Source organism: Chaetodon trifascialis, chromosome 10 (genome assembly GCF_039877785.1).
Source record: "Chaetodon trifascialis isolate fChaTrf1 chromosome 10, fChaTrf1.hap1, whole genome shotgun sequence".
Lineage (NCBI taxonomy): Eukaryota > Metazoa > Chordata > Actinopteri > Chaetodontiformes > Chaetodontidae > Chaetodon > Chaetodon trifascialis.
In genome coordinates, this window is record NC_092065.1 from 23,787,813 (window position 1) to 23,808,818 (window position 21,006).

Sequence of the window (21,006 nt, forward strand, 5' to 3'; positions counted from 1 at the left end):
AGAAAAGCATACAGGCATACAGTAAATCTGAGCAAACAGATAAACATACTGTAAACATACTCATAAATACAGAATCAGGCAAACACACACACACACACACACACACACACACACACACACACACACACACACACACACACACACACAAAGGGGCTCCTTTGGATTACTCCTGTCAGTCCTGGATGATGTGAAGCCAGTTGGATGTCTTGCTGAGACTCTATGGATATTTTATAGGTCTCCTGCACAAAATGTAATGAATGTTTCATGAGGTTACATCTCATTGTGTGCGCGTGTGTGTGTGTGTATGTGTAGGTGAGGTGTGTGTAGTGCACAGCCAGAACATCAGAAAGTGGTTGAGAGTAATCTGATCACCTAAAACAAGATAAATCCTTAGCGTTCTCCAGGTACCTGCTCCCTGGAAACAACCAGGTATTTGCTCATGAAAGATCCTTTAAACAAAACGCAGTTATACAATCCATCACGTTACAGCAGCAACAGATTACACAATATTTTTGCTTTTTGAGATCACTCTGTCAGGTCTGGGCGACCATAGCTTCAGAAATTCTTGCCATGATTTATGGCATACATTGTCTGTCATGTCGAGAGACATAGCTTTGTGTCTTTCCTTATTTGCAAGGTCCAATAGGTAATGAGGGCACTCTCAACTGTGAATGTCAAACCTTTGGAGTCACATAGAGCTTGGGTTGTTTTAAGCAGATGCAAGCCAAGACGTTAAGTAAAACAGCAGCAGAGTGCCTTTCTGATCATGAACATGGCTCCTCGCTGTTCCTTCTTACTTTCCTGCTGCTTTATTATTACCAGTGCATCTCACAGGGAATTTAGCAGTAGGCTGTAATTACAGACAGGTGGTGTGATTTGGGAGAGTTGGTGGCTATGGTGTCATGGTAAGGCTCACTACGATTACACTGTAGTGTGTTACAGTATATCAATGGTATTGTCAGTGGTATATCAAATGGGGTGTGGTGCCATCTCTTGGTAGAAACCTGGTATAACTGCAGAGGCCTGACAAGATATAAAATGCAGAAGAACTTAACAAAACTAAGAGGATGAGGTATATGTTGCATTGTTAGCATGTTAGTGTTTTATCCTCTATTACCTTTGCCTTGCTCACATATAGTTGCTACTTCAAGCAAAGCTCTATGTTTAATATGTAGCAGATCTGGTACAGTGTTGGAAGCTGACAACCAGATGTTGTCTGTCATGACAAAAAGCTCAGGAAACAGACCCAGGTGGCTCTAAAAAGCACCAGATGGAGATAAAAGTCAGGCAACAGCAGCAAACCAGGAATTATCCATAATGGCAGTGACAACTTTTGGACCTAAATCAGTCAGAATATCATCTGGATCACCAGGGATGGAAATGGAAACTACACTGAAAATCTTGGATTTAAAGCCAAATATCTGACTATTTTTTATGTGAACCTATTTGTATTCTAACTTCTTAAGCCTCAGTCTCCTCAGTCAGAATAACCATTGATATGGGAAGGTTTGATAGATAGGTAATAGTATGTCTTTTACACCGGAGTCCAGAATTAGGAGCAAATAAATTACAAGGCACCTATCTAATATTTGCTTTGGAGCTATATAATACGATGTCTAATATGAAACCTTTAATCCTGTGTCTTGCAAGATAACAAAATACTTGTGCAGTCCTGTGAGGATTCAGTGTGTTTGTGTAGGTGTAGGTGTGGGTGTTTATGTGAGTATTCTTAACCATATTTATTTTGCACACAGGGTGATGTGGGGTTGGTCCTGACACTGTATGTAGTCAACTTTTATTGCAGAGCTTCTGCTCTGTTTGAGAAGTGAAGACGTGTCAGCAGGCCATCTGGAGAGTATTACAATAAAAAACTGTAGGTTGACCAAAAGGATGTGAACTGTCTTAGCTGTTTCTAGCTGTCTCTCTCTCTTCCCCTTTGCTTTTGGTTTTCTCTCTCATACTTCAGATACACAAACTCTAGAGAGGGGAAGGGTGGGAGAGAGAGGAGCTGGGAGGGACCAGGGGTGAGGTTCACTTGGATCCAAATCCACTGGAGCAACAACTGACTCGAGACACAAGACGGAAAGTTCTGGAGCAACAACTCTGACGGACTGAAAAACTTGCAAGAGGAAAAAAGAATATTCAGCCATTTAAAGACCAGCAAGAACTACTTTCAACACAGTGAGACTGTTGTAAACTCTTACTGAAACCATATGGATTGATCATTTTTCCCCTTTTGGCTTTTTTTCCAGTGTGGAAGACTGTTTTAGTGGATTTCACTGTGCAGCAGACGTGCAGAGATACAGAAAAAGGTGTCCTAATCACTGGCACAGCATTTCAGACACAGACATAGCAACGTTGTTACTGCAGAAGCATTCGTTTCAGTACTGAGTTGTTGACAGAAGTGCTAGAAATGTCTGGCGGAGTGCTTCCTGTTCTTCTCCTATCTCTCTATCTGACTGTGGGTTCAGTCCAGAGCCAGGGTTCACCCCAGGATGCCTTTATAATCCAATACATGGAGAGGAGATTGGCTCAGATGGAGGTAAGTGCCCGCTGCACTGCTGTTTTACGTCAGGTACCTGCATCCCTAAGGAGACATCCGAGCACTATAACTTCAGTACTTGAAGCTCTTACCATTAACAACATGACCTCACATATGCAGTATATTCTACACTCTTGTACTTCTCTGTGTAAAATGTTCAACTTATGCAATAAGGTTAAAAACAGGGCAGAATGAAAAACACCAATTGTACTACGTTTACATCATGCTGAGGTCATGGCTGCCAAAACTTTACATCATCTCAGCCTATGACTGATTTCTATAATGTTGTGCTGAATTTTAAAGCTGGTGAATTTACTCTAAATATGTATCTGTTATATCAACTTAACATTTGCAAATACTTGCTAACATTAGCCCCGATAAGCTACTGGTCATACCAGACCAAGTAACCTGTAGCAGCAAAAACCCCTGAGTGTATGAACTGGGCAATGGTGTGTTTTATTGCTTATAGGAGATTAAGTTTTAATTTATTAGAGGAAGAAATTTTCTTGTCTCAGAACTTGTTTGAAAAGTTTTTTCTTGCTTAAAGTGAAACTCTGTTACTTGCTGAACAGCAGCCAAAGGCAATAATGCTAAAATGTAGCACAAGTATAGAAGAATTTGTATTCCGTGCACTGACTATGTAATTTATAATACAACATCTAACTAAAGTTTGCAAGCATTAGCTAACATCACAGCCACCATAACCTATTGGTCATGCAAGTATAGCAAATACAACAGGTACAGTAAGGCTTGAGAAGCAGATTTCTTGAGTGTATTGAAATGTGCCAGGGAGTGTTTTATTATCACTAAACTCAACAATGTTAAGAGGTAGAATGTGCTTCTGATTTTTAAAGGCATGCAATCTGGCTTTAATTCTGCAACACTTTTTCCCACCCCAATGGCATCAGGAGCGTCTGAATCAGTGTGAGCAAAACACAGTGACTGTCACCCAGAAGACCTACGACCTCTCTTCTGAAATCAGAGGCTATCTGTCCTCTGTCGGCGTTCTACGGTAGGACTGTCTGAAGAATAACTTTCGCCACAAATGGACAATAATGACAGGAATGGTGACTCGCATGTGGCTAACTGAACAGTATTTACTCAAGGTACTTGAGAGCTGAGAGAACTGTTTTGCTCTATAGATCGGAGGTGAAGAGCCAGGTGGACAGCATGTCTGTGCGGGTTGACCGGATGGAGAGAGAGTTAGAATATCTTGAAAACAGGATTCCCATTCAGTCTGACATTGAGATGGAGGAGGCGCTGCTGGAGCAACAGATAAAGGCTGCAGAACTGGACCAGCTTAAAAAGAAAGCCAAGATCAAAGTGGAGAAAGGTGGGAAGGTCACCTGTACAGTGTGTGTGTGTGTGTGTGTGTGCGTGCGTGCGTGCGTGTGTGTGAGAGAGAGAGTTGAAACTGAAGGAAAAAGAAAAGATATTTTTCATTACAGATAATCGGAGCCAGACAAATAGACACTGGCACAAAACGTACTGTGTTAGAGTTCAGTAAACATCCATTCATTCATTGGCTTTCTCTCCAACATCTCCAGACTGCAGCACAGCCCTGAGTCAAATCAAGTCCCTCAAGATTGTAAAGAAGACAGGAGACACCTCTGGATCCTGGTTCAAGGACCCCTCTGAAGGATCAGCTCAGGTCTGTGCTTTGCAAAGATGATGTAATTACAGTAATAATAGGTTGTGACTGCAGTGGGGAGACAGCTGAGTCTCTTTCTGAGCAGCAGACTCTGCTTATCTTCGTCTCAATGAGGACCATCACTTACCTTTTTCTCATAACAACCAGAATTAATTGTTCTTTTTTGTGCTGGCTCACCCTGGTTCTGAAACAATCCTTAACAGTTACATTTAGAAGGAAATGATTGCTTACATTGTGATTTTACCCTGTTTGATGTATCCTTTACTGAAATAGATGAAAAATCCACTCTTCAGGGCCCATTATAGTTCTGTGGTGTATGTTTTCTTATTCATGCGGGTATCTCAGAAATAGAAATAATACAGGTAGATAGAAGATCTATTTTTCTTTTAAACGAATCAATGATTAAATATCAGGGGTTTGTGTCAGTCCATCAGAATCAAAGAGTAATGTCTCCTTTCTAGACTTTACATTTCACAGTGACATTCACCAGCAAGGGTGAAATCTAATGTGACAGAATCATTATTATATAAGGCATGATTACGAATATCATTATATTTAAACCAAAAATGGAACGTCAAGCTGAGCCAATATCATTTTAATTCACTTCTCATCTGGTTACAATCTTTCAGGTCTACCTGCTCAGTGGAATTCGTAACAACACTCTGCTGGAGTATGTTTCTCTGCAAAGTTTCGCAGAGAGGACCCCTACTCCACCAGCTAAGGTGGTGCAGCTGCCTTTCCACTGGCAAGGGACAGGTCATGTGGTCTTTAATGGATTCCTCTACTGCCACAAGGCAGACACGCCCAACCAGATACTGAAGGTGTGTGACTGACGTAAAGTAGTCAAGGGATAATATGGTATATGCGTGTTCCCCATCAAGGCATTTCTTTGTTAGTTTACACTATGTTTCTAAAATATAAAAATGAGTGGAATAAAACAGTTTGTTTATGAAGCAGTCCCGATAATGGTTCACAGTGCTTGGAAACAGTTACTGAGAAGAGTTACTGATTGAGAGTTAGTGATTTCACTTCATACCAGTGTTGTGGTAGAACAGCAGAGAGGCTTTTGGCTGGAGACTGACACCAGATCACTTCAGAGGAGCTTGGACATTGGAGAGTTGATTTTTGTCCCATTTCTTTTGCTGCTCCTCATTAGCTGAGGTCAGTCAGCGAACAATGCCAAAGGAAACTATTTGTTCCAGTAAAATAAGCTGACTTTTCTCAAAATACTTTCAGTGTTTTGGAGCAGATGTAATTGCAACAGAAAGTTTCATGGCAAAAAGTATGATCCCAAAAATCTAATTAAATAAAGACAGTTCATCAAAACCTTACCTGCTATAGTATTTATATCAGGATTGCCTGAAATATCTCATCAACTATTTGATGGATAACCATCAAATTTTGGACAGACATGTATAATTACCAGACAATGAATCAATGCTGACGGTGAACATGTTAGCCTGCTAACATTAGCACTTAGCTAAAAGCCACTCTGTGCCTATGCACAGCTTCACAGAGCCACTAGCATGGCTGTAGACTCTTAGTCTTGTCCAGTGGTTACAACATGTCTGACATCACTTAAAATAAACCAAAACTACACTGATAGCATGTTTGAATCTGTTTCTTTCCATTTGTTTTCATCATGTAAAGGTAGACCTGCTGAACGGTACAGTGGTGGACAGTACACTGCTACCAGGAGCAGGTCGTCTACCAGTCTATAGTCTGAACCCCAACACCTACCTGGACATGGCTGTGGATGAACTCGGCCTCTGGGTCATCTATGCTGACCCTGAGTACGGAGGAAACCTGGTCATTACCAAACTGGATAAAGGTAGACCATACCTCCCCGACACACATACATAACGTAACCTGGTCTGCACTGAGTACATGTTTTGTTTTTTTGTTGCTATCTCAGCAACTTTGGCAGTAGAATACATCTGGGATACACAGTGCCGAAGCCGTGATGCTGAAGGAGCCTTCCTAATATGTGGGACTCTCTATGTGGTCTACAACACACGCTATGGAGGACGCTCCACCATTCAGTGTCTCTACGACATCCATGACACCATCCACAGGTGGGAACACACACAGACAGACCAACAAGATTGAGATATTTCCACAAACATGTATTCTCATACTAAACCATCCACACATACATACACAGAAAAACAGAAAGAGGTCAACTAAATGTTGAGTCTCACTGTTAAACAAACTTTTTATCCAGATTCACAAAAGCACACTTTGCATCCACGTCATTACGGTTTCACAGCTGAAGTTATTTTTTCATTTGAATAAACGTTTTCTGTTTTCTGTCCCATTCATCTGCAGTGAGGAGAGTCCTGTGATGTTCTTCCCAAAGCGCTACACCAGCCACAGCAGCATTCACTACCACCCCGGAGAAAAGCAGCTGTATGCCTGGGACGATGGCTACCAGACGATATACAAAGTGGAGACACGCAGAAATGACCAAGTCACTGTAGAATGAAAAGGATGATCTACAGCATTCGCCCTTTCAAAAATAATCCAGAAGTATGCAATAAATAGCTCTTACAAGAGGAAATGTTTTGATAATATAATCATAATAAACTGTTGTTCAGTATAGTGATCCTTTGCTGGCAATGGATTCTGCCTTTATCACTTGATAATTGCTGACATGAAGATCATACCCAACCAAAGGCTTTTTTTTTTTTTTTTTTACATTATGTAGGCCTTATACTTTGTATCACCACAATAAAGAACATTTAAACGTGCATTCTCTGTGACTTGCCCACAATGAATTATTTAAATTTTTATAGTAAGATGGGTTATGGCATGCAGGTCCAAATGTGGCATACAGTTACATAACTTTGCAGACAAACTGATACAGATGAGTTGTTATCCCATTTTTAACATATCTGTTGTATACGACATCCTGTTGACCTACTAAAACACCATCTGGATGACTCACATGTGTATGACCTATAATATACACCTATACCTGGACACATGCCTAGCTGCACCCACACATGCACACACAGAGTATTTAACATTTTGCAAACAGGAACTGATGCTTTTCCTGTTAACTTTTAATGGTCACCGACTCAGTGAACATGCATGTGGTGTGTGTGTGGGTCTGTGTGTGCCTGTGCCAGTATAGCAAAGCTTTCCTTAAATTTGACTCCTTCTACAAAGTTATTAACTTTACTTAATAATCTTAGATGAGATCTCTTTTTTAGGATAGAACTGAGAGCCATAAACATTTATTGTCAAACAAACACACTACCAACCATATGGCAAGAGTCATAAAACATTAGGTGAATCTGTAAAATCAAATGGGGGATGAAAAAAATCTATCTTAGCTGTTTGTATTCATTTACTTTAAAAGGTGCACTGTAGCCTGCCAGGATTAGTGCTTATAGACATAACTTGAGTGTGTGATTTAAAGAAGATGAGAGATGTGAGGTGGTTTGGAAGCTTTAACAGTATATCTACTGTAAATGGATGATCATTCCCTCTGTAAGAAGGAATGGTCATCCACTGTGCTGTGGTACAGAGAACAGCAATGATGGCGTAAGAAATTTGTCATCAGTGATAGCATAACACACCACGATGATGAGGGGTTAACTGCAAAGTGATGATGGCGCAGCGTGACAGGACAGAATGTGTCTGTGAGTATAGTACAGACAAATTCCTGTGCAATTCATTATATCAGTAAGAGTGATAAATGCATCACTTAATGTTTTAAAGGCAGTAGCCTGTAGTAAGAGACACAGGTGTAGGAGGAGAGACAGAAGAGAAAAATAAGAGATCTTTCAATCAACTTTCATAATATAATTGTTGAACCAGTGTCAGTCTGTGCATTTCTGTCATATATTGTTGTTATCTAAATAATTACAATGACAGCTATGCTGTTATGACCATGTTGGAACTGTCCAAATGTCCCTGTGCCTAATGATGGACAGCTGAAACGCGCTACTCTTTGTTTAAACGGCTCTGATTCATCCCGCCCATTTTCAGTTGGTGGTGACGTCAGAAAGGGGCGGGTCGAGGGTGACAGCAACGACTCAGCAGCCCGTTTATTGTTTGTAGCTGAGTTTTTTAAAACGTGCCGAACTGCGCTCCGGCAACAGTGTGTTTCTAAGCATGAGGAGGAGAAGCAGTAGCAACGCCAGCAGGAGAAGTTCAACGATCAGAAGACGCAGTGAGAACTTGCGTTTTGATGAATTCGGCTTTGCTCTCACTAAACGAAAGGACCAAAAACTTCATCACCGATGTCACGACTACAGGTGCGGAACGGGGTAACGTTAACGTTAGCTCCTGAAAACTAGTTAGCTAACTCCTCTGTTTTCCGTTGGTAACGTTAATTAATTACAGAAAACGTCAGTAAACTTTAAAAGTTAGCGGCATGCAAGCACTTTTATGCAAAGCCTGGTGAACAGGTTGACATTATATTTAGGTATTAGAAAAAACATATTAGAAGATACTGTGTCGCTTGAAGTGTCTCAACGCGATGTCATAAGAGGGCACATAACGCTAACTAACTACGTAGGACTAGTGGTGACAGTATGCGACTGTGTAACTATATAGAAGTCAATTTCTATTCAAGAATAAGTTCCACCGTTGGGTGACCGATAAATAAAATAGACATGAAAAATGATGATGCTCAATGATGCTTGCTTGTCAGAGTGGACAACCCTGTGAAACAGCATGTTGTCAGGTGTAAATACACTGTTCACCCTGAAGCTGGAGCAAAGTGCCCACACCACACTGGAATGATGGCAGCAATCACATGTGATTAAAAACAAAATTAAGTGGTATTCATGAGGAATCAATACTGAATCACACATGAACTCGAACTGTTTGTGATCACTGATAATCATCCTTCTTTGAATAACAGATTGAACACTCGATGGCCAGCGTTTGCCTTTATAGAAAATGCCAATATCAGCCTGACTCCAAAAACTGATGAATCAGTCTAAACTCACCACGCTGTGTTATCTCTGTCAGCTACCCCCAGCTGAGCTCAGTGAGGGTGAAAGAGCTGTGTGAGCTGCTGAGCTACTGGAATGGAGCCAGCTTTATCTGCAAGAGCCAGGTGAGGTTTGTCTCATCTGCAAAAAAAAGGCATTGTTAATCATGTCCCCTCGTGTTTTTACCATGCAGTAATTGTAAACGTACGTGTTATTTTTCCCCTTGCTGTGTTTTCAGATTGAGCGATTTATCAGGATGGGTATTCCTCCAAGCCTTCGAGGTAGAGTGTGGAGGTGTCTTCTCACCATCGACAGTCTGAGAGAAACCAGTGACTTTAACTACCAGGTAAAATATAATGAGACGTGTGAGTAATGTTGCACACTGTCGCAAAATTACACTGTGAGGTAGCAAGTGGAAAGAAGAACGGTGCCACCAGATGATTTCAGAAGATTTCTTCTGTTTTACTTTTGAGATTTAGACTCTTGATCAGACAAAACAAGATATTTAAAAACAATGAACAATTAAAGAATAAATGGCTGAATGCAGCATCCACCAACCACCACCAAATTTGTGAATGGGGACCATTAGACCAGATCAAGTGTGATATCTTTATCACATGCTCGAATTTTAAACAGTAAAAAATAATGCTTCATTCAGCAGCTGAGAGGGATGGGAAGCCAAAAGAAATTCCATCCATCCATCCATCCATTTTCTATACCGCCTATCCCATTCGGGGTTGCGGGGGGGCTGGAGCCTATCCCAGCTGTCACCAGGCGAGAGGCGGGGTACACCCCCGGTCGCCAGTCGATCGCAGGGCAACATATATACACAGACAACCATTCACGCTCACACTCACACCTAGGGGCAATTTAGAGTCACCAATCAACCTAATGAGCATGTTTTTGGTCTGTGGGAGGAAGCCGGAGCGCCCAGAGAGAACCCACACATGCACGGGAAGAACATGCAAACTTCACACAGAAAGGCCCGACCCGGGGATCGAACTGGCCGACATTCTTGCTGTGAGGCATGCGCACGCGCACTACCTGCTGCGCCACCGTGCAGCCCGCCAAAAGAAATTATTTCAGGCAATTACATATTGTAACTATATTGATGGGAAATCCTAATTTAGATCTTAGACTTCTTCAGTATTGCTTTTAATCAACCAACCATCAACCCAATATCACAGAAGTGTTTTTTCACCTGCTCACTGATGGCCAGCTGAAGAGGTCGCTCTGCAGGGAGGGGAGTAGAACACCTTTTTCATAAAGAAAATAATGCAAAACAGCACAAACATGCTCTTCTGATTGGTCCCTGTGTGCAGCATACACGTAGCAGTTGATCATGTAAGTGCATCATGGCAACTGCCAAGAAAACGCACACACACACACACACACACACACACACACATATGCACGCGCCTCTGTGAGTTCTGGCATCTCAGATTTTCCTTTCCTTTTATCACAAGCTGTGAACAATTTTCTGGTTAAAAAAAAGGTACGTGTAGAAAAAACTGTCTTTCTCAAATTGGCAACAATGTTACTGAAAAATAGGTTTGTGTCAACTACCAACAAAAGGGTGATCCATGCTTTTCACAAAATTATACACTTCGTTTCGTCACCTAAGGAAACGCTTCCTGTTAGTTTGTGCGTTTGTTGTTCCTGCATCCAAAGTCAGCATATTGAAACTAAACTTTATACTTTCCTTGCACACAGTAGATGAAATATAATCTATCAAGTGAGTTACATTTAACTCTGCATTGCAAAGTCACTTCTTTTGTCCTTTGTTCCCTGTGAGTCCTTGATGAAGTCCAAATATAGGGAGTATTGGCTGTTAAAACGCTCAGTGGCAGGGCGGTGTCAGGGCCAATCTGTGAATGCAGATCTCAAATTAGTTTTAGTCGATGTGTTGATTGTTTTGAATCTACCACAATGTTTAAAAGCAGAGCTGTGGACGTTTAATAGTAGTCATTTTATATCATATAACGTTAATGGAACAAAATATCAATAAAGTTTTGTTTTCTGGCTTACATTTTTGTCGTGTGTGTTGCATTAATCCTTCCTATAAATGCCACACCAGCAGCTGGCAAGCTCATGTTGCTGTTTTACTCAGTGTTTCAGAAAGCTTCATTTCCCCCGTCACTGCCCCTAACCATGATTTTATTGTAGTTTAACTAATCCGGGTTGACTGTTCATTTTATTTCCTGCCTGACCAAACCTGATTATGAGTCATGATCCCTCCCCCACTCTGTCATTCATTCATAGTAGAGGTGTTATTGATTGATTGATTTCTAACAGTGGAATGTGCTGGCGTTTCTCCAACAGAAGTGCTTGTCAGAGGTGCGAGGGCCCCTGGTGGACTTGGGAGTCAGCGAGTACGGCATCCTGTCGGCAATCTCCACACTGAGCGACACCCAGAATGACCTGGGTTTGAGTCAGCAGCAGCCCCCCAGCAGCCCTGAACCCAGATACTCTGTCGATGACATCACACTCTTCAGACAGATCGCCCTGGACCTACGTGAGCTCAGTAGAATGAAGTTTTTGTGTATACATGTTGAACGTTGTTTTCTGTTGAGACCATGGATTCTCTGTTGTGGAAATAATGATTTTTTGGCTAGTTTTCATGATTGAATTTAAAAATGATTGTCCAAAGGTGTTTAGGTGATTATTTAAGGTTTTATAGAGACCAGAACACAGCTTTAGAAATGAAAAAGAAAAAGAGAGACAGAGAATCTGTGGGTACAAGCAGATTTTTAGGTCTATTGTTGGAGGAAAAGTAGTGTTCTTAAAATCAATTTGATCTGTCCCACAGAGCGTTCCTTCCCGACCCACCGCTCTCTGATGGGGGAGAGCCCAGAAGCCATCGAGGGTCAGGCCAAGCTCTTCAGGGTCCTTGTCGCCTATGCAAAATATTGCCCCCAAGTTGGATACAGCCAAGGTAATGGACCAAATAACTGAACTGATTTTATTGTATTTATTAATATAACACGTGGAATTCTAAGAATACGATTTTAAAACATTATAAAGTGCTTCCTCTGTCTTTGTCTGTCTTTGCTTCCCAGCAAAGAATGTTGATTTCTTTATAATCCACTTGTCGGCCCTGTTCTAAATCCTCATGGGGAGGACGTTTATCGTCAATTAAGCTTAACATTGTGTTCTCTCACTCATTGTTATTTCACACACCACCACCTCACTCCTTTGATGAGGATATCTGCAGTACATGAAAGGACCACTAGATGGAATCAGAGGACTGTTATAAGAAAGAGTTACTGCAGCTTGCTCTTCTGCTCAAATCTTTTTCACATTATTAGTTACACATTTTCTATGTCAGAGTGTATTTTGGGCTTTTTAATGACATTTATTTGAATTTATTTTAGAATTTTAAGTGGAAATTTGACCAGAAAATCATAAAAATCTGGATGAAAACTGTAAATTATAAAATTATGATATCAGTACAAATGTTTTGTTTTAGCAGAACTTTTGATGTAAAGGGTTATAGAATTGGGCTGGAAATCATCTTAAGTCCCAAATACACTTGATATTTGTCATGTTCACATATTTGTGATTTGTTTTTTGCATTATTTGCTTTGTGTCTGGAAAGCAGTGTGTCCTTGATTGTGACAGCATGGCATATCAGTAGGTGGAATAATCAAATGAATCTTCTCTTTTTGATTAATGCTCCATTCATGGTTTATAGTTTCCACTTTCCAGTGTTACCTCTGTATTATTGTATGTCCTACTCTGTATGCTGCTTCCATAGTAAATATATTGTGCTTTGGAGGAAAGATGCAGTATTTTGAATGAGGGTAGATGTGCACAGTTCACTATACAAAGCACACTGAGGTTATGCTCTGCCATCCTGCCGATCAGTGTATTCTGCTTCTCCTACAACTGAACAGTTTTCATTGTCTCAGTGAGTTAATAAAACATTATCAGTCCCGTATCTTAAATGTTTTAATGCCGTATATCAAACACTCATAACCTACACTGCAGGAAATTAAATACCTGTGTGTGTGTGTGTGTGTGTGTGTGTGTGTGTGTGTGTGTGTGTGTGTGTGTGTGTGTGTGTGTGTGTGTGTGTGTGTGTGTGTGTGTTACAGGGATGTCCTACATAGCTGCGGTCCTGCTGATGCAGTTGGCAGAGGAAGAGGCATTTTGGGCTCTGACTGCCTTGTTGGATAAACCGAAGTATCTGGCTGAACTGTTTGACCTCAGCCTCACCAAGTAAGAATGGCTGTAAAGTATATAAAAAATACAAATATACATAGACGCCATAACCATAAAGTGACACCATTATAAATACAAATATACAGTGAATAATCTAAACTGATTTTACAGATGTTTTAGGTACTTGAAAGTACTGTGTAGAATGAACTTCTAAGTTGGCTTAAATACAGTAAACATTCAGGTACTTGTAGAAATTTAAATCAGAGAAACGTTCAGTTATTCAATTTTTTGGTGCTTTGAGGCGCAAACTGCAGAAAGTTATTTTTATTCGTCAAGAGTAACAGCAGCATGGCGTGTAGAGACAGAACTTTTGTCTGGGCTTCATCATTAAAGGCCCAAAGTTTAAAGCATTGAGCCAATGCAAAGGATACTTTCATGGTGTCATTTGTTATAATCATGTTTAAAATTCCAAAAACATTCTGCAATTGCATCTGAAAATTTGATCCACTTAAACTTTCAATGTAATTCCCCAAATCTATAGCTGTTTTCTCAGAACTGAATCTTTGGCACACTCAACTAAACAACGCTGTTTTTTCACCCAATCAGGGTCCAGCATCAGGTGAAGGTGTTTGACCAGTTTCTGAAACACAGGAAGCCAAAGCTCTCTCAGCACATGGTGAGTGCTTTCAGATTGCCTGTCCAGGTCAGACTTCCACTCACTGGGTTTGTTCAGAGAAGGAGAATTTCAACATGGTGCTGATTATGAGTACTGAGAACTGGGGGGAAAGTGCAGTGCTTCTGCTTGTACTGGAATTTTTGAGACCTTTAAAGGGCAAATGCTGCTAAAAGCACGATGACAAGAATTGTGTGTGCGTGCATGTTTGTGTCTGTGTGCGAGTGCCTGTTTAAGGGCATATACTGAATAGCCAAGTGATGAGTAGTTCATCTGCGAGGGAGAGGCCACTGTAATGTATCCATCAGCAGCTGGGCCTCTTCTGTCATTCAGTGTATTCGGCTCTAGGCTCATCATGTTTGGCAGTATTACTGGTTGTACACAGAGGTACAAGCCTACAGCTATGTCATTTTCTCCCCCCATCCCAACTGTTATTGAATACTGAAGTACATTTTGTGAACCGAAAGCACACACACACACAACACCTTTTTTGCAGCTGTGCATGGAACTTGAATTCCTTCTTATGCATAAGGACACATTATCACTTACATTATTGTCTTTTTTCATAAATATAGAGGAAAAAGTTCAAATACCATATCAGGGCTAAATGCATACAAACATGGGCAGAAGAAATCTGGCAAAAGCCAGAATTGAGGACTTGCAAATGTGAAGTGGTATATTGCCACTAAATGAAACAGAAACAGAAGATACAGAGTTGTGGTTGACAGTGAAAGAGTCGGTGAATAATGTGGACTGAATGAGGTGGAAAATGAAAATGAAATTCATTTAATTCTCTGTTGACCCCTTTGTGTGCCAAACTTAGATTTGATCAGAGTTGAGCATGGAGCTTTAATTAATAAACATTTTCGAGAATGTTTTTATGTTTTCTGCAGACATTTAAGCATTGAGCATGGAAGAGAAACAAGTTGCTGATTAAAGATTGGTAAAGATTATACTGTAGCTGCTTAACATCAGTATATTAGCTTTGTCATTGTAAGCATGTTAGCATTGCTTAAGTCAGCATGAAGCTTGAGGCACCTTTTTCCGATGGTCAGTCAGCTTCCTAAACCACCTGTCGTCTTGTTAAAAAAGGACTTTCTCAATTATTGTTTTGAAGCTTGGGAGCCTTCTGCTACCAGTTGTGCTGCTCAAGTGTCTTTGAAGGGGTTGTTATACTTCTCGTCGAGTAAGCAGGTCTGAGAGGAAAACTGCTCTTTTAGAGCCAACATGCACACACACACCATGCGGGCTTAGGGAAGGCACAGTAGTTTTACCCCCTTGCAGAATAAACCGTTAGAAATCAGTGGTCAGCATTTCCTTTTGTAATAGAGCTGTTCAGCAAAGTTAAGCCAGTTGAGGTGTAAAAAGACACAATTGTGCTGGACCCACCAGACCTTAGCAAACAGAGACTTAATGTATTTTGAATGCCAGGCTTGATCATGAAGGACCTATAATATTTTATTCTTATTTTTAAGGCATATGTTCACTCCTACAGGGAGTGAATATCATAAACCAACACTTGGCATCCACACCAGATATTGGGAATCTAATAGTTCTTAATTAGTGGATGGATGTTTCAGTTAGGAGGTCAGTAAAGCAGTATAATTGACAGAAATTGGCAGAAAAACAAGTCCTGTTGGGTTCTGCCAAATCAACCCTCCCTGTTTCCTGAATCTCCCTGCAGGAGTCAGTAGGAGTCTTATCAGTCCACTTTGTGATGCCATGGTTCCTCACTCTCTTCTCTTCCCTGCCCTGCTGGGACTCTGTCCTAGCTGTCTGGGATCTCATCATTCTGCACGGTATGTACACACACACACGCGCGCACACACGCACACGTACAAGCAAACACTAGCGTTATTGCTCACATTCACTCAGTGGGGAGGGGGCAATGAAATGGTCCTAATAAATTATCTTTTAAGACAATAGTTACCACTTTACTCTGACTTTCTGTTATTATATTGAGCATCATTCAGTTTGGTTCAGTCTCATGGAAAAGATTAGCGGGCTAATTGGCGTGGTTTCATGGGTTGATGACTCACAGCCTTAACTGCTTTTCATCCTCTCTGTCTTATCTATTTTACACCGACTTTGTATTGACAAAGCAATCATCTATGTCACAGCAGTCATTTTTGGAAATCCTGCTGTCTCTCCTCAGGCCTGTCAGCTGTTTTCCGCACTGCTCTGACTATCATTGAGCTCCTGGAGCCTCGACTGATGGAACTGAATGACGAGGGAGCAGTGTTACCCCTCCTGTTGAGAGTACCTGTTGATGTGTAAGTAAAGTGATGTTGAACATGCGACAGCATTATGAATGAACCCTTGCTGGTGTGTAGACATTGTGTTGGTTCTGTGCTTACAAACACTTGAATATGTTATTTATATGCTTATGTCATATATTTTCTTAGTGGCTTTTGACATTTATCATTTCATCATCATCCTCGCATTTGTTTTGTTCATAATCTGCATTTTGTTTAGCACAAAATAGCATAAGCTGTTGTTTGAGACCCGCATCCATGAATGCTGGCCCAGACCACACTCACGAATGTGCTGAAAGTGGTGGGTCCTTCTGAAGAATGCACAGCACAGTTCTCAGAGCTGAGAGCTCAGTTTTTAGACTTACTCCTCAATAAAACCCCAGGCAGCTCATGAATATCAATCAGTTCATCAGGACTGGACATGTTTTGACACCAAGCATTCCAGGAAAAGCGGAGCGTCATTGTTTTGCTGTGGTTGTTTTTGTACATGTTTGGATTAAACATCCTTTATGCTAAATTAGTTTCATCAATGGCAGCCCATGCTGCTTTCAGTGGGACCTCTCTGTCTGTCTCTCACTATGTTGAATATAAACGTCACATGCCGACGGACATGTTTTGTTGACATGGAGCTGTAGTTATGGCAACTCAGCAGGGTCACTGGGTTTGTGTATACAGCCTGTCTGTGTGTGTGTGTGTGTGTGTGTGTGTGTGTGTGTGTGTGTGTGTGTGTGTGTGTGTGTGTGTGTGTGTGTGTGTGTGTGTGTGTGTGTGTGAGAGACCGACTGGTGCACAGTGATTATTAAACTCCAGTTTATCATATTTGTTTTAATAGATAAGCTCCCGTCCACTACTTAAATGTCACACTCATTTGCCTCTCATTGTAGAAAAGGTACCACTGGTTGGACTGAGGTTTGTTTACCTTGGACAAAGATCTGTGCAGTAGACACTGGATAAATGGAGGCTGCACGGCCAAATAGTTTCCATAAACATAGCTGTGTCACAGGCAGTGATAAAGCACTTTATCATGAGCTAGAGGTGGGAGAAGGCGTGCTAGGTACGCACCAGTGACTTGCAAAGTGGCTTATGAAGGACAAATCTTTAGGATTATTATGGAGAACAGCTAAACAACTGTTTAACTGGCCATTTCTCAATGCTTTATTTGCAACATGTTACATGTAGCTTTCACAACCACTTAATAGCAGAGATGCATTCCTGCATTGAATAACATACAGCACATTGATCCATGTGTGAACCTCTTCCTCTGTGTTTATATGCAAGCATCAAGGGCAGCACTGACAGTCCCATTTTGTTCTAGCTCTGGTGTTCAGTGGGCAGCCTGCCATCACGTCACATTGAGAAGTCCTTGTTGCCTGCTTGGCACCATTATGAAAGCCTGGTCAGAAGTCAACACTAAGTGGTTTGACTGTCTCCCAGGGCAGGATCCTTTACACTGGGAAGATACTGTTGAAGAAAGAGGGGAACGAAGCGAATGGGGTAAAAGAGAAAGGAAGATGAATGGAGGGTAGGAGAGAGAAGGGGCTGAGAAACGAGGTACCCTAATTGGGGAGGGAGAGTAGCGAGAGCAAGAAAGAGAGATGAGCGAGTGGAGTGAGGTGAGATCCTCAACCTCTCTTAATTTTTCTGAAGGATCTCTGCTCTTTTACTCTCCGTGAGTGGTAGAAATAGGAGTTGCCATTCACCCATAATGGCCATTCTGATTAATGGTTGGTTAAGAGGCTCATCCATCTCATGTGCCTGTCTGCCCACACTGGGCTGTCAATCAGCTGTCAGCCCGGTCATAGGTTGCAACAATGACTCCCAGCACACCCTACGTCACCAGTCAAAGAGGAGCTTCACCCTCTGTGGATGATTTATTCAGTTTCTGTCTGTCTGTCACTTGGCTGGTGTTTCTTTCCCCTGCTCCCCATTTAAACGTTTGGCCTCAGTATAGATCAGTTGGCCAGTGCTTTTTAGTAATGTCTTATTACTTCTTCTTTTCACTGCCCTCGCCTTCTTTCTTTTATGCAGTGATAATACCCGCCCTACCTCCCCCACTCTGTTTTTAGCCACGCTAGCTGTGTGGCTCTGGGGCTGGTCATGTTGGTTTGTTGGTGGGCCCACCAGTTTGGTCCAGATTGAATTATCTTGAAGATATTTGGATGAATTGCTATAAAATTTGGTACACACCTTCATGTCCCCCTCAGGAGGACTTGTAATCACTTTGGTAATCCCTTAACTTTTAATCTAGTGCCATCATCAGGTCGTAATTTCGATTTGTCCAATGCTTTACTCTACCTGCAGAACTAATGACATTCCTCTCAGCCTGCACTTTGCATTTCATGATAATTAGCAAATGCTTAAACATTAAGCTGAACATGGTAAACATTATACCCGCTGAGCATGTTAGCACTGCCATTGTCAGCATGTTGCCATCCTCACATTAGCATTAAACTCAAAGCACTGCTCTACCTAAATACAGCCTCACAGAGCTTCTGACATGGCTCTCAGCCGTTACTTCTGTTGTGTCATATTCGGCTCCCTCATTTTTATACTAACTAACTTTACAGCATTAGATCTCTGTTCTCTCATCCTCTCTTTTCTTAAACCTAATCTATAGAAACATGAGCAACTACATTAACATACTTCTTTTTCCGTCCATAATGTCCCTTTGTTTTGGGAAAGTGATACAGTTAAATAAATACTGAAAGTGAATCAAGAATGCAAAAGAAAAACATGATATTCCACATTATGCTGCACTTGCTATAAATGAGTCAGAAATTATTGTTTGTCACTTTGCCCTGCCATCTGGCTTGAGTGCTTGTGGTGATGTCACTGAATCTGGTGCCCTTGGTTTGTCTTGGAGGTTAAGAAATGATCAAACTCGGTCATGAAATACAAATTAAAACCTACAATAGGGTCTGTTTTGACTGGCAGATTATGTTGATTTTTATTGGCCATTAAAAATGTGAAGATAAACCTTGAAAATGCACATCACATCATGGAGACAATGAAGGTACTAAAATAGAATTGAATTATTGTATTATGGTAGTGTAGTGGGATCTCTACCAGGTTGAGCGCATCTATGACGTTCTCATGCTTGAACATGCAGGTTTAAGTTGTGGCTCGTTTCGAAGGTTACATAACCACTGTTCCTATCATGGCAAGTTTACATGCAAGAGTCAGATATAGCTGACCACTCCATGCGTAGCTGCAATTGCAAGTTTATTTTGCCCCTCAGTAACTACTCAAACAGAAACAGATCAGAAAACAGTGAGGCTTCTTGCCAAAATAAAATATAAATTAAAAGAAATAACAGTCAGATGATAACCTGTGATAAATCTGTCAAATAGAGGCCTAATTTTCTCTTCAGTTAGGGAACATAAGGGTAACTGTAGCTAGCAGCCCCACACTCCATTTATATCCCTCTTTTAGATTATCTTCCAAAACTTTGATAAGACTATCCAGGTGGCGAATGGACCTACTCTATTCTTGGTAAGCTATAAGGAATAAAGGCCAGATATGTGTGGCAGTGTGACCACCAAACAAGTTATAGAAAGAGGTCAGAGGTCAGGGTCAGCTTCAGCTTCAGAACAGCAGCAGTGGAGCTGATCGAGATTCACGGCTTAATGGCTCAAAAACAGGGTAGATGGAGGTGGTGTCATTCAGTTGAAGAACACGCTTCTACCGACTTGCTGATTTGAGTTGATCAAACAGTTGTCAGCTGTAGAAGTCATATCCAACTGATGTCTTTGCATTAGTTCTGAAAGTTTAGATTTAGATTGTATTTGAGTGCTAAGGTATGAAGAAAGTGTGTGATTTAGATCCAAGTCATCCTTGGAGGAACCTCAGTGGCCATCACTACTACTGAAAACCTATCTAGTGAATGTGTACTATTAAACGAGTGAATTCCATCTGTGGAGTGCTTGCTGAGGTGGCTTTAAATGAGCTGACAGGAAATCTATACACATCATTCATTCTTCTTCTCCCATGAACGCTCTCATTTTCATTTCATTTTCTCCAAAGCACTGTATCTATTGCTGTCGACAACCATTTATCATTATATGCTGGCATAGATATCTTAACAACGTGATCTGTCTTCAATTACATAGCACTCCTTTTATCACTTGCTCTTCTTTCTCTGTCTCTGTCTTCTCCTCATCATTTTGCCTGATCCTTCATCGTAATTACTCCTAATTAAAGAGGTAATATTTTGTTTGTTCTCAAGTTTATACTTTTCTTTTCTATTACAGCAATAGTCCAGCATCACTAAAGCCTGTGAGAGTATGTTTGATGTCACATCAGGGATAGCCAGTATCACTCCATCGTTGAACTTGTGCCATTACTGGCCCTTCTTGAGAAAGCAGGGTAACGTAGGTGGTGGGCTTTGCTCGTGCCATCCACATCTGCATGTTATGGAGTCGGCGTCAAACTCTTTCTGGTCTCCACTCTACCTAGCTTTTTTTGAGGGTGTGATAAATTAGCGTTCATGTGTTCATAATGAGGCGCACAAGAAACAAGAAAAGGCTGCACTGTAAAAGAGCCCTTTCAGAGAGTTCAGGAGCAGTGCTTTCTGTGGGGGGAGAGGAACTCCATTTGGTGTGGAGTTGGACTTAAAATTGTAATTGTAAAAACTGTAAATTTGCAGATCCTTTACATGCACAAAAAAAGCTATATAAGACACTAAAGGAAAAGAAAAAACCCACAAAGCCTGTTATGGTCTGTTTAATGTTGCACTCTATGCACCTGCGCATCCAAACTTTGATTAATATAGA

At 41.1% G+C, this 21,006-nt stretch overlaps 3 protein-coding genes across 3 annotated transcripts in view; all 3 read left to right on the plus strand.

Annotated features, from left to right (window-relative positions):
- Positions 1-21,006, plus strand: part of LOC139337292 (protein C19orf12 homolog) — a 344,772-nt gene that overhangs the window by 84,700 nt on the left and 239,066 nt on the right. The gene's annotated exons all lie outside the window — the stretch shown is intronic.
- Positions 2,065-6,943, plus strand: olfml1 (olfactomedin-like 1). Its single transcript, XM_070972413.1, has 8 exons — positions 2,065-2,542; positions 3,451-3,554; positions 3,685-3,875; positions 4,090-4,193; positions 4,823-5,014; positions 5,844-6,024; positions 6,109-6,268; positions 6,522-6,943. The coding sequence occupies exons 1-8, from the start codon at positions 2,414-2,416 to the stop codon at positions 6,676-6,678; spliced, it is 1,218 nt and encodes a 405-aa protein (XP_070828514.1). The 5' UTR covers positions 2,065-2,413; the 3' UTR covers positions 6,679-6,943.
- The window catches only part of LOC139338007 (TBC1 domain family member 10B), a 60,951-nt gene continuing 48,198 nt past the window's right edge, over positions 8,254-21,006 (plus strand). Inside the window, exons 1-9 of the mRNA XM_070972885.1 lie at positions 8,254-8,458; positions 9,180-9,267; positions 9,381-9,488; positions 11,465-11,657; positions 11,952-12,077; positions 13,240-13,363; positions 13,913-13,982; positions 15,664-15,778; positions 16,135-16,252. Of these exons, the coding sequence (XP_070828986.1) occupies positions 8,316-8,458; positions 9,180-9,267; positions 9,381-9,488; positions 11,465-11,657; positions 11,952-12,077; positions 13,240-13,363; positions 13,913-13,982; positions 15,664-15,778; positions 16,135-16,252 (1,085 nt within the window). The 5' untranslated portion in view covers positions 8,254-8,315. The remainder of the gene's footprint in view (positions 8,459-9,179; positions 9,268-9,380; positions 9,489-11,464; positions 11,658-11,951; positions 12,078-13,239; positions 13,364-13,912; positions 13,983-15,663; positions 15,779-16,134; positions 16,253-21,006) is intronic.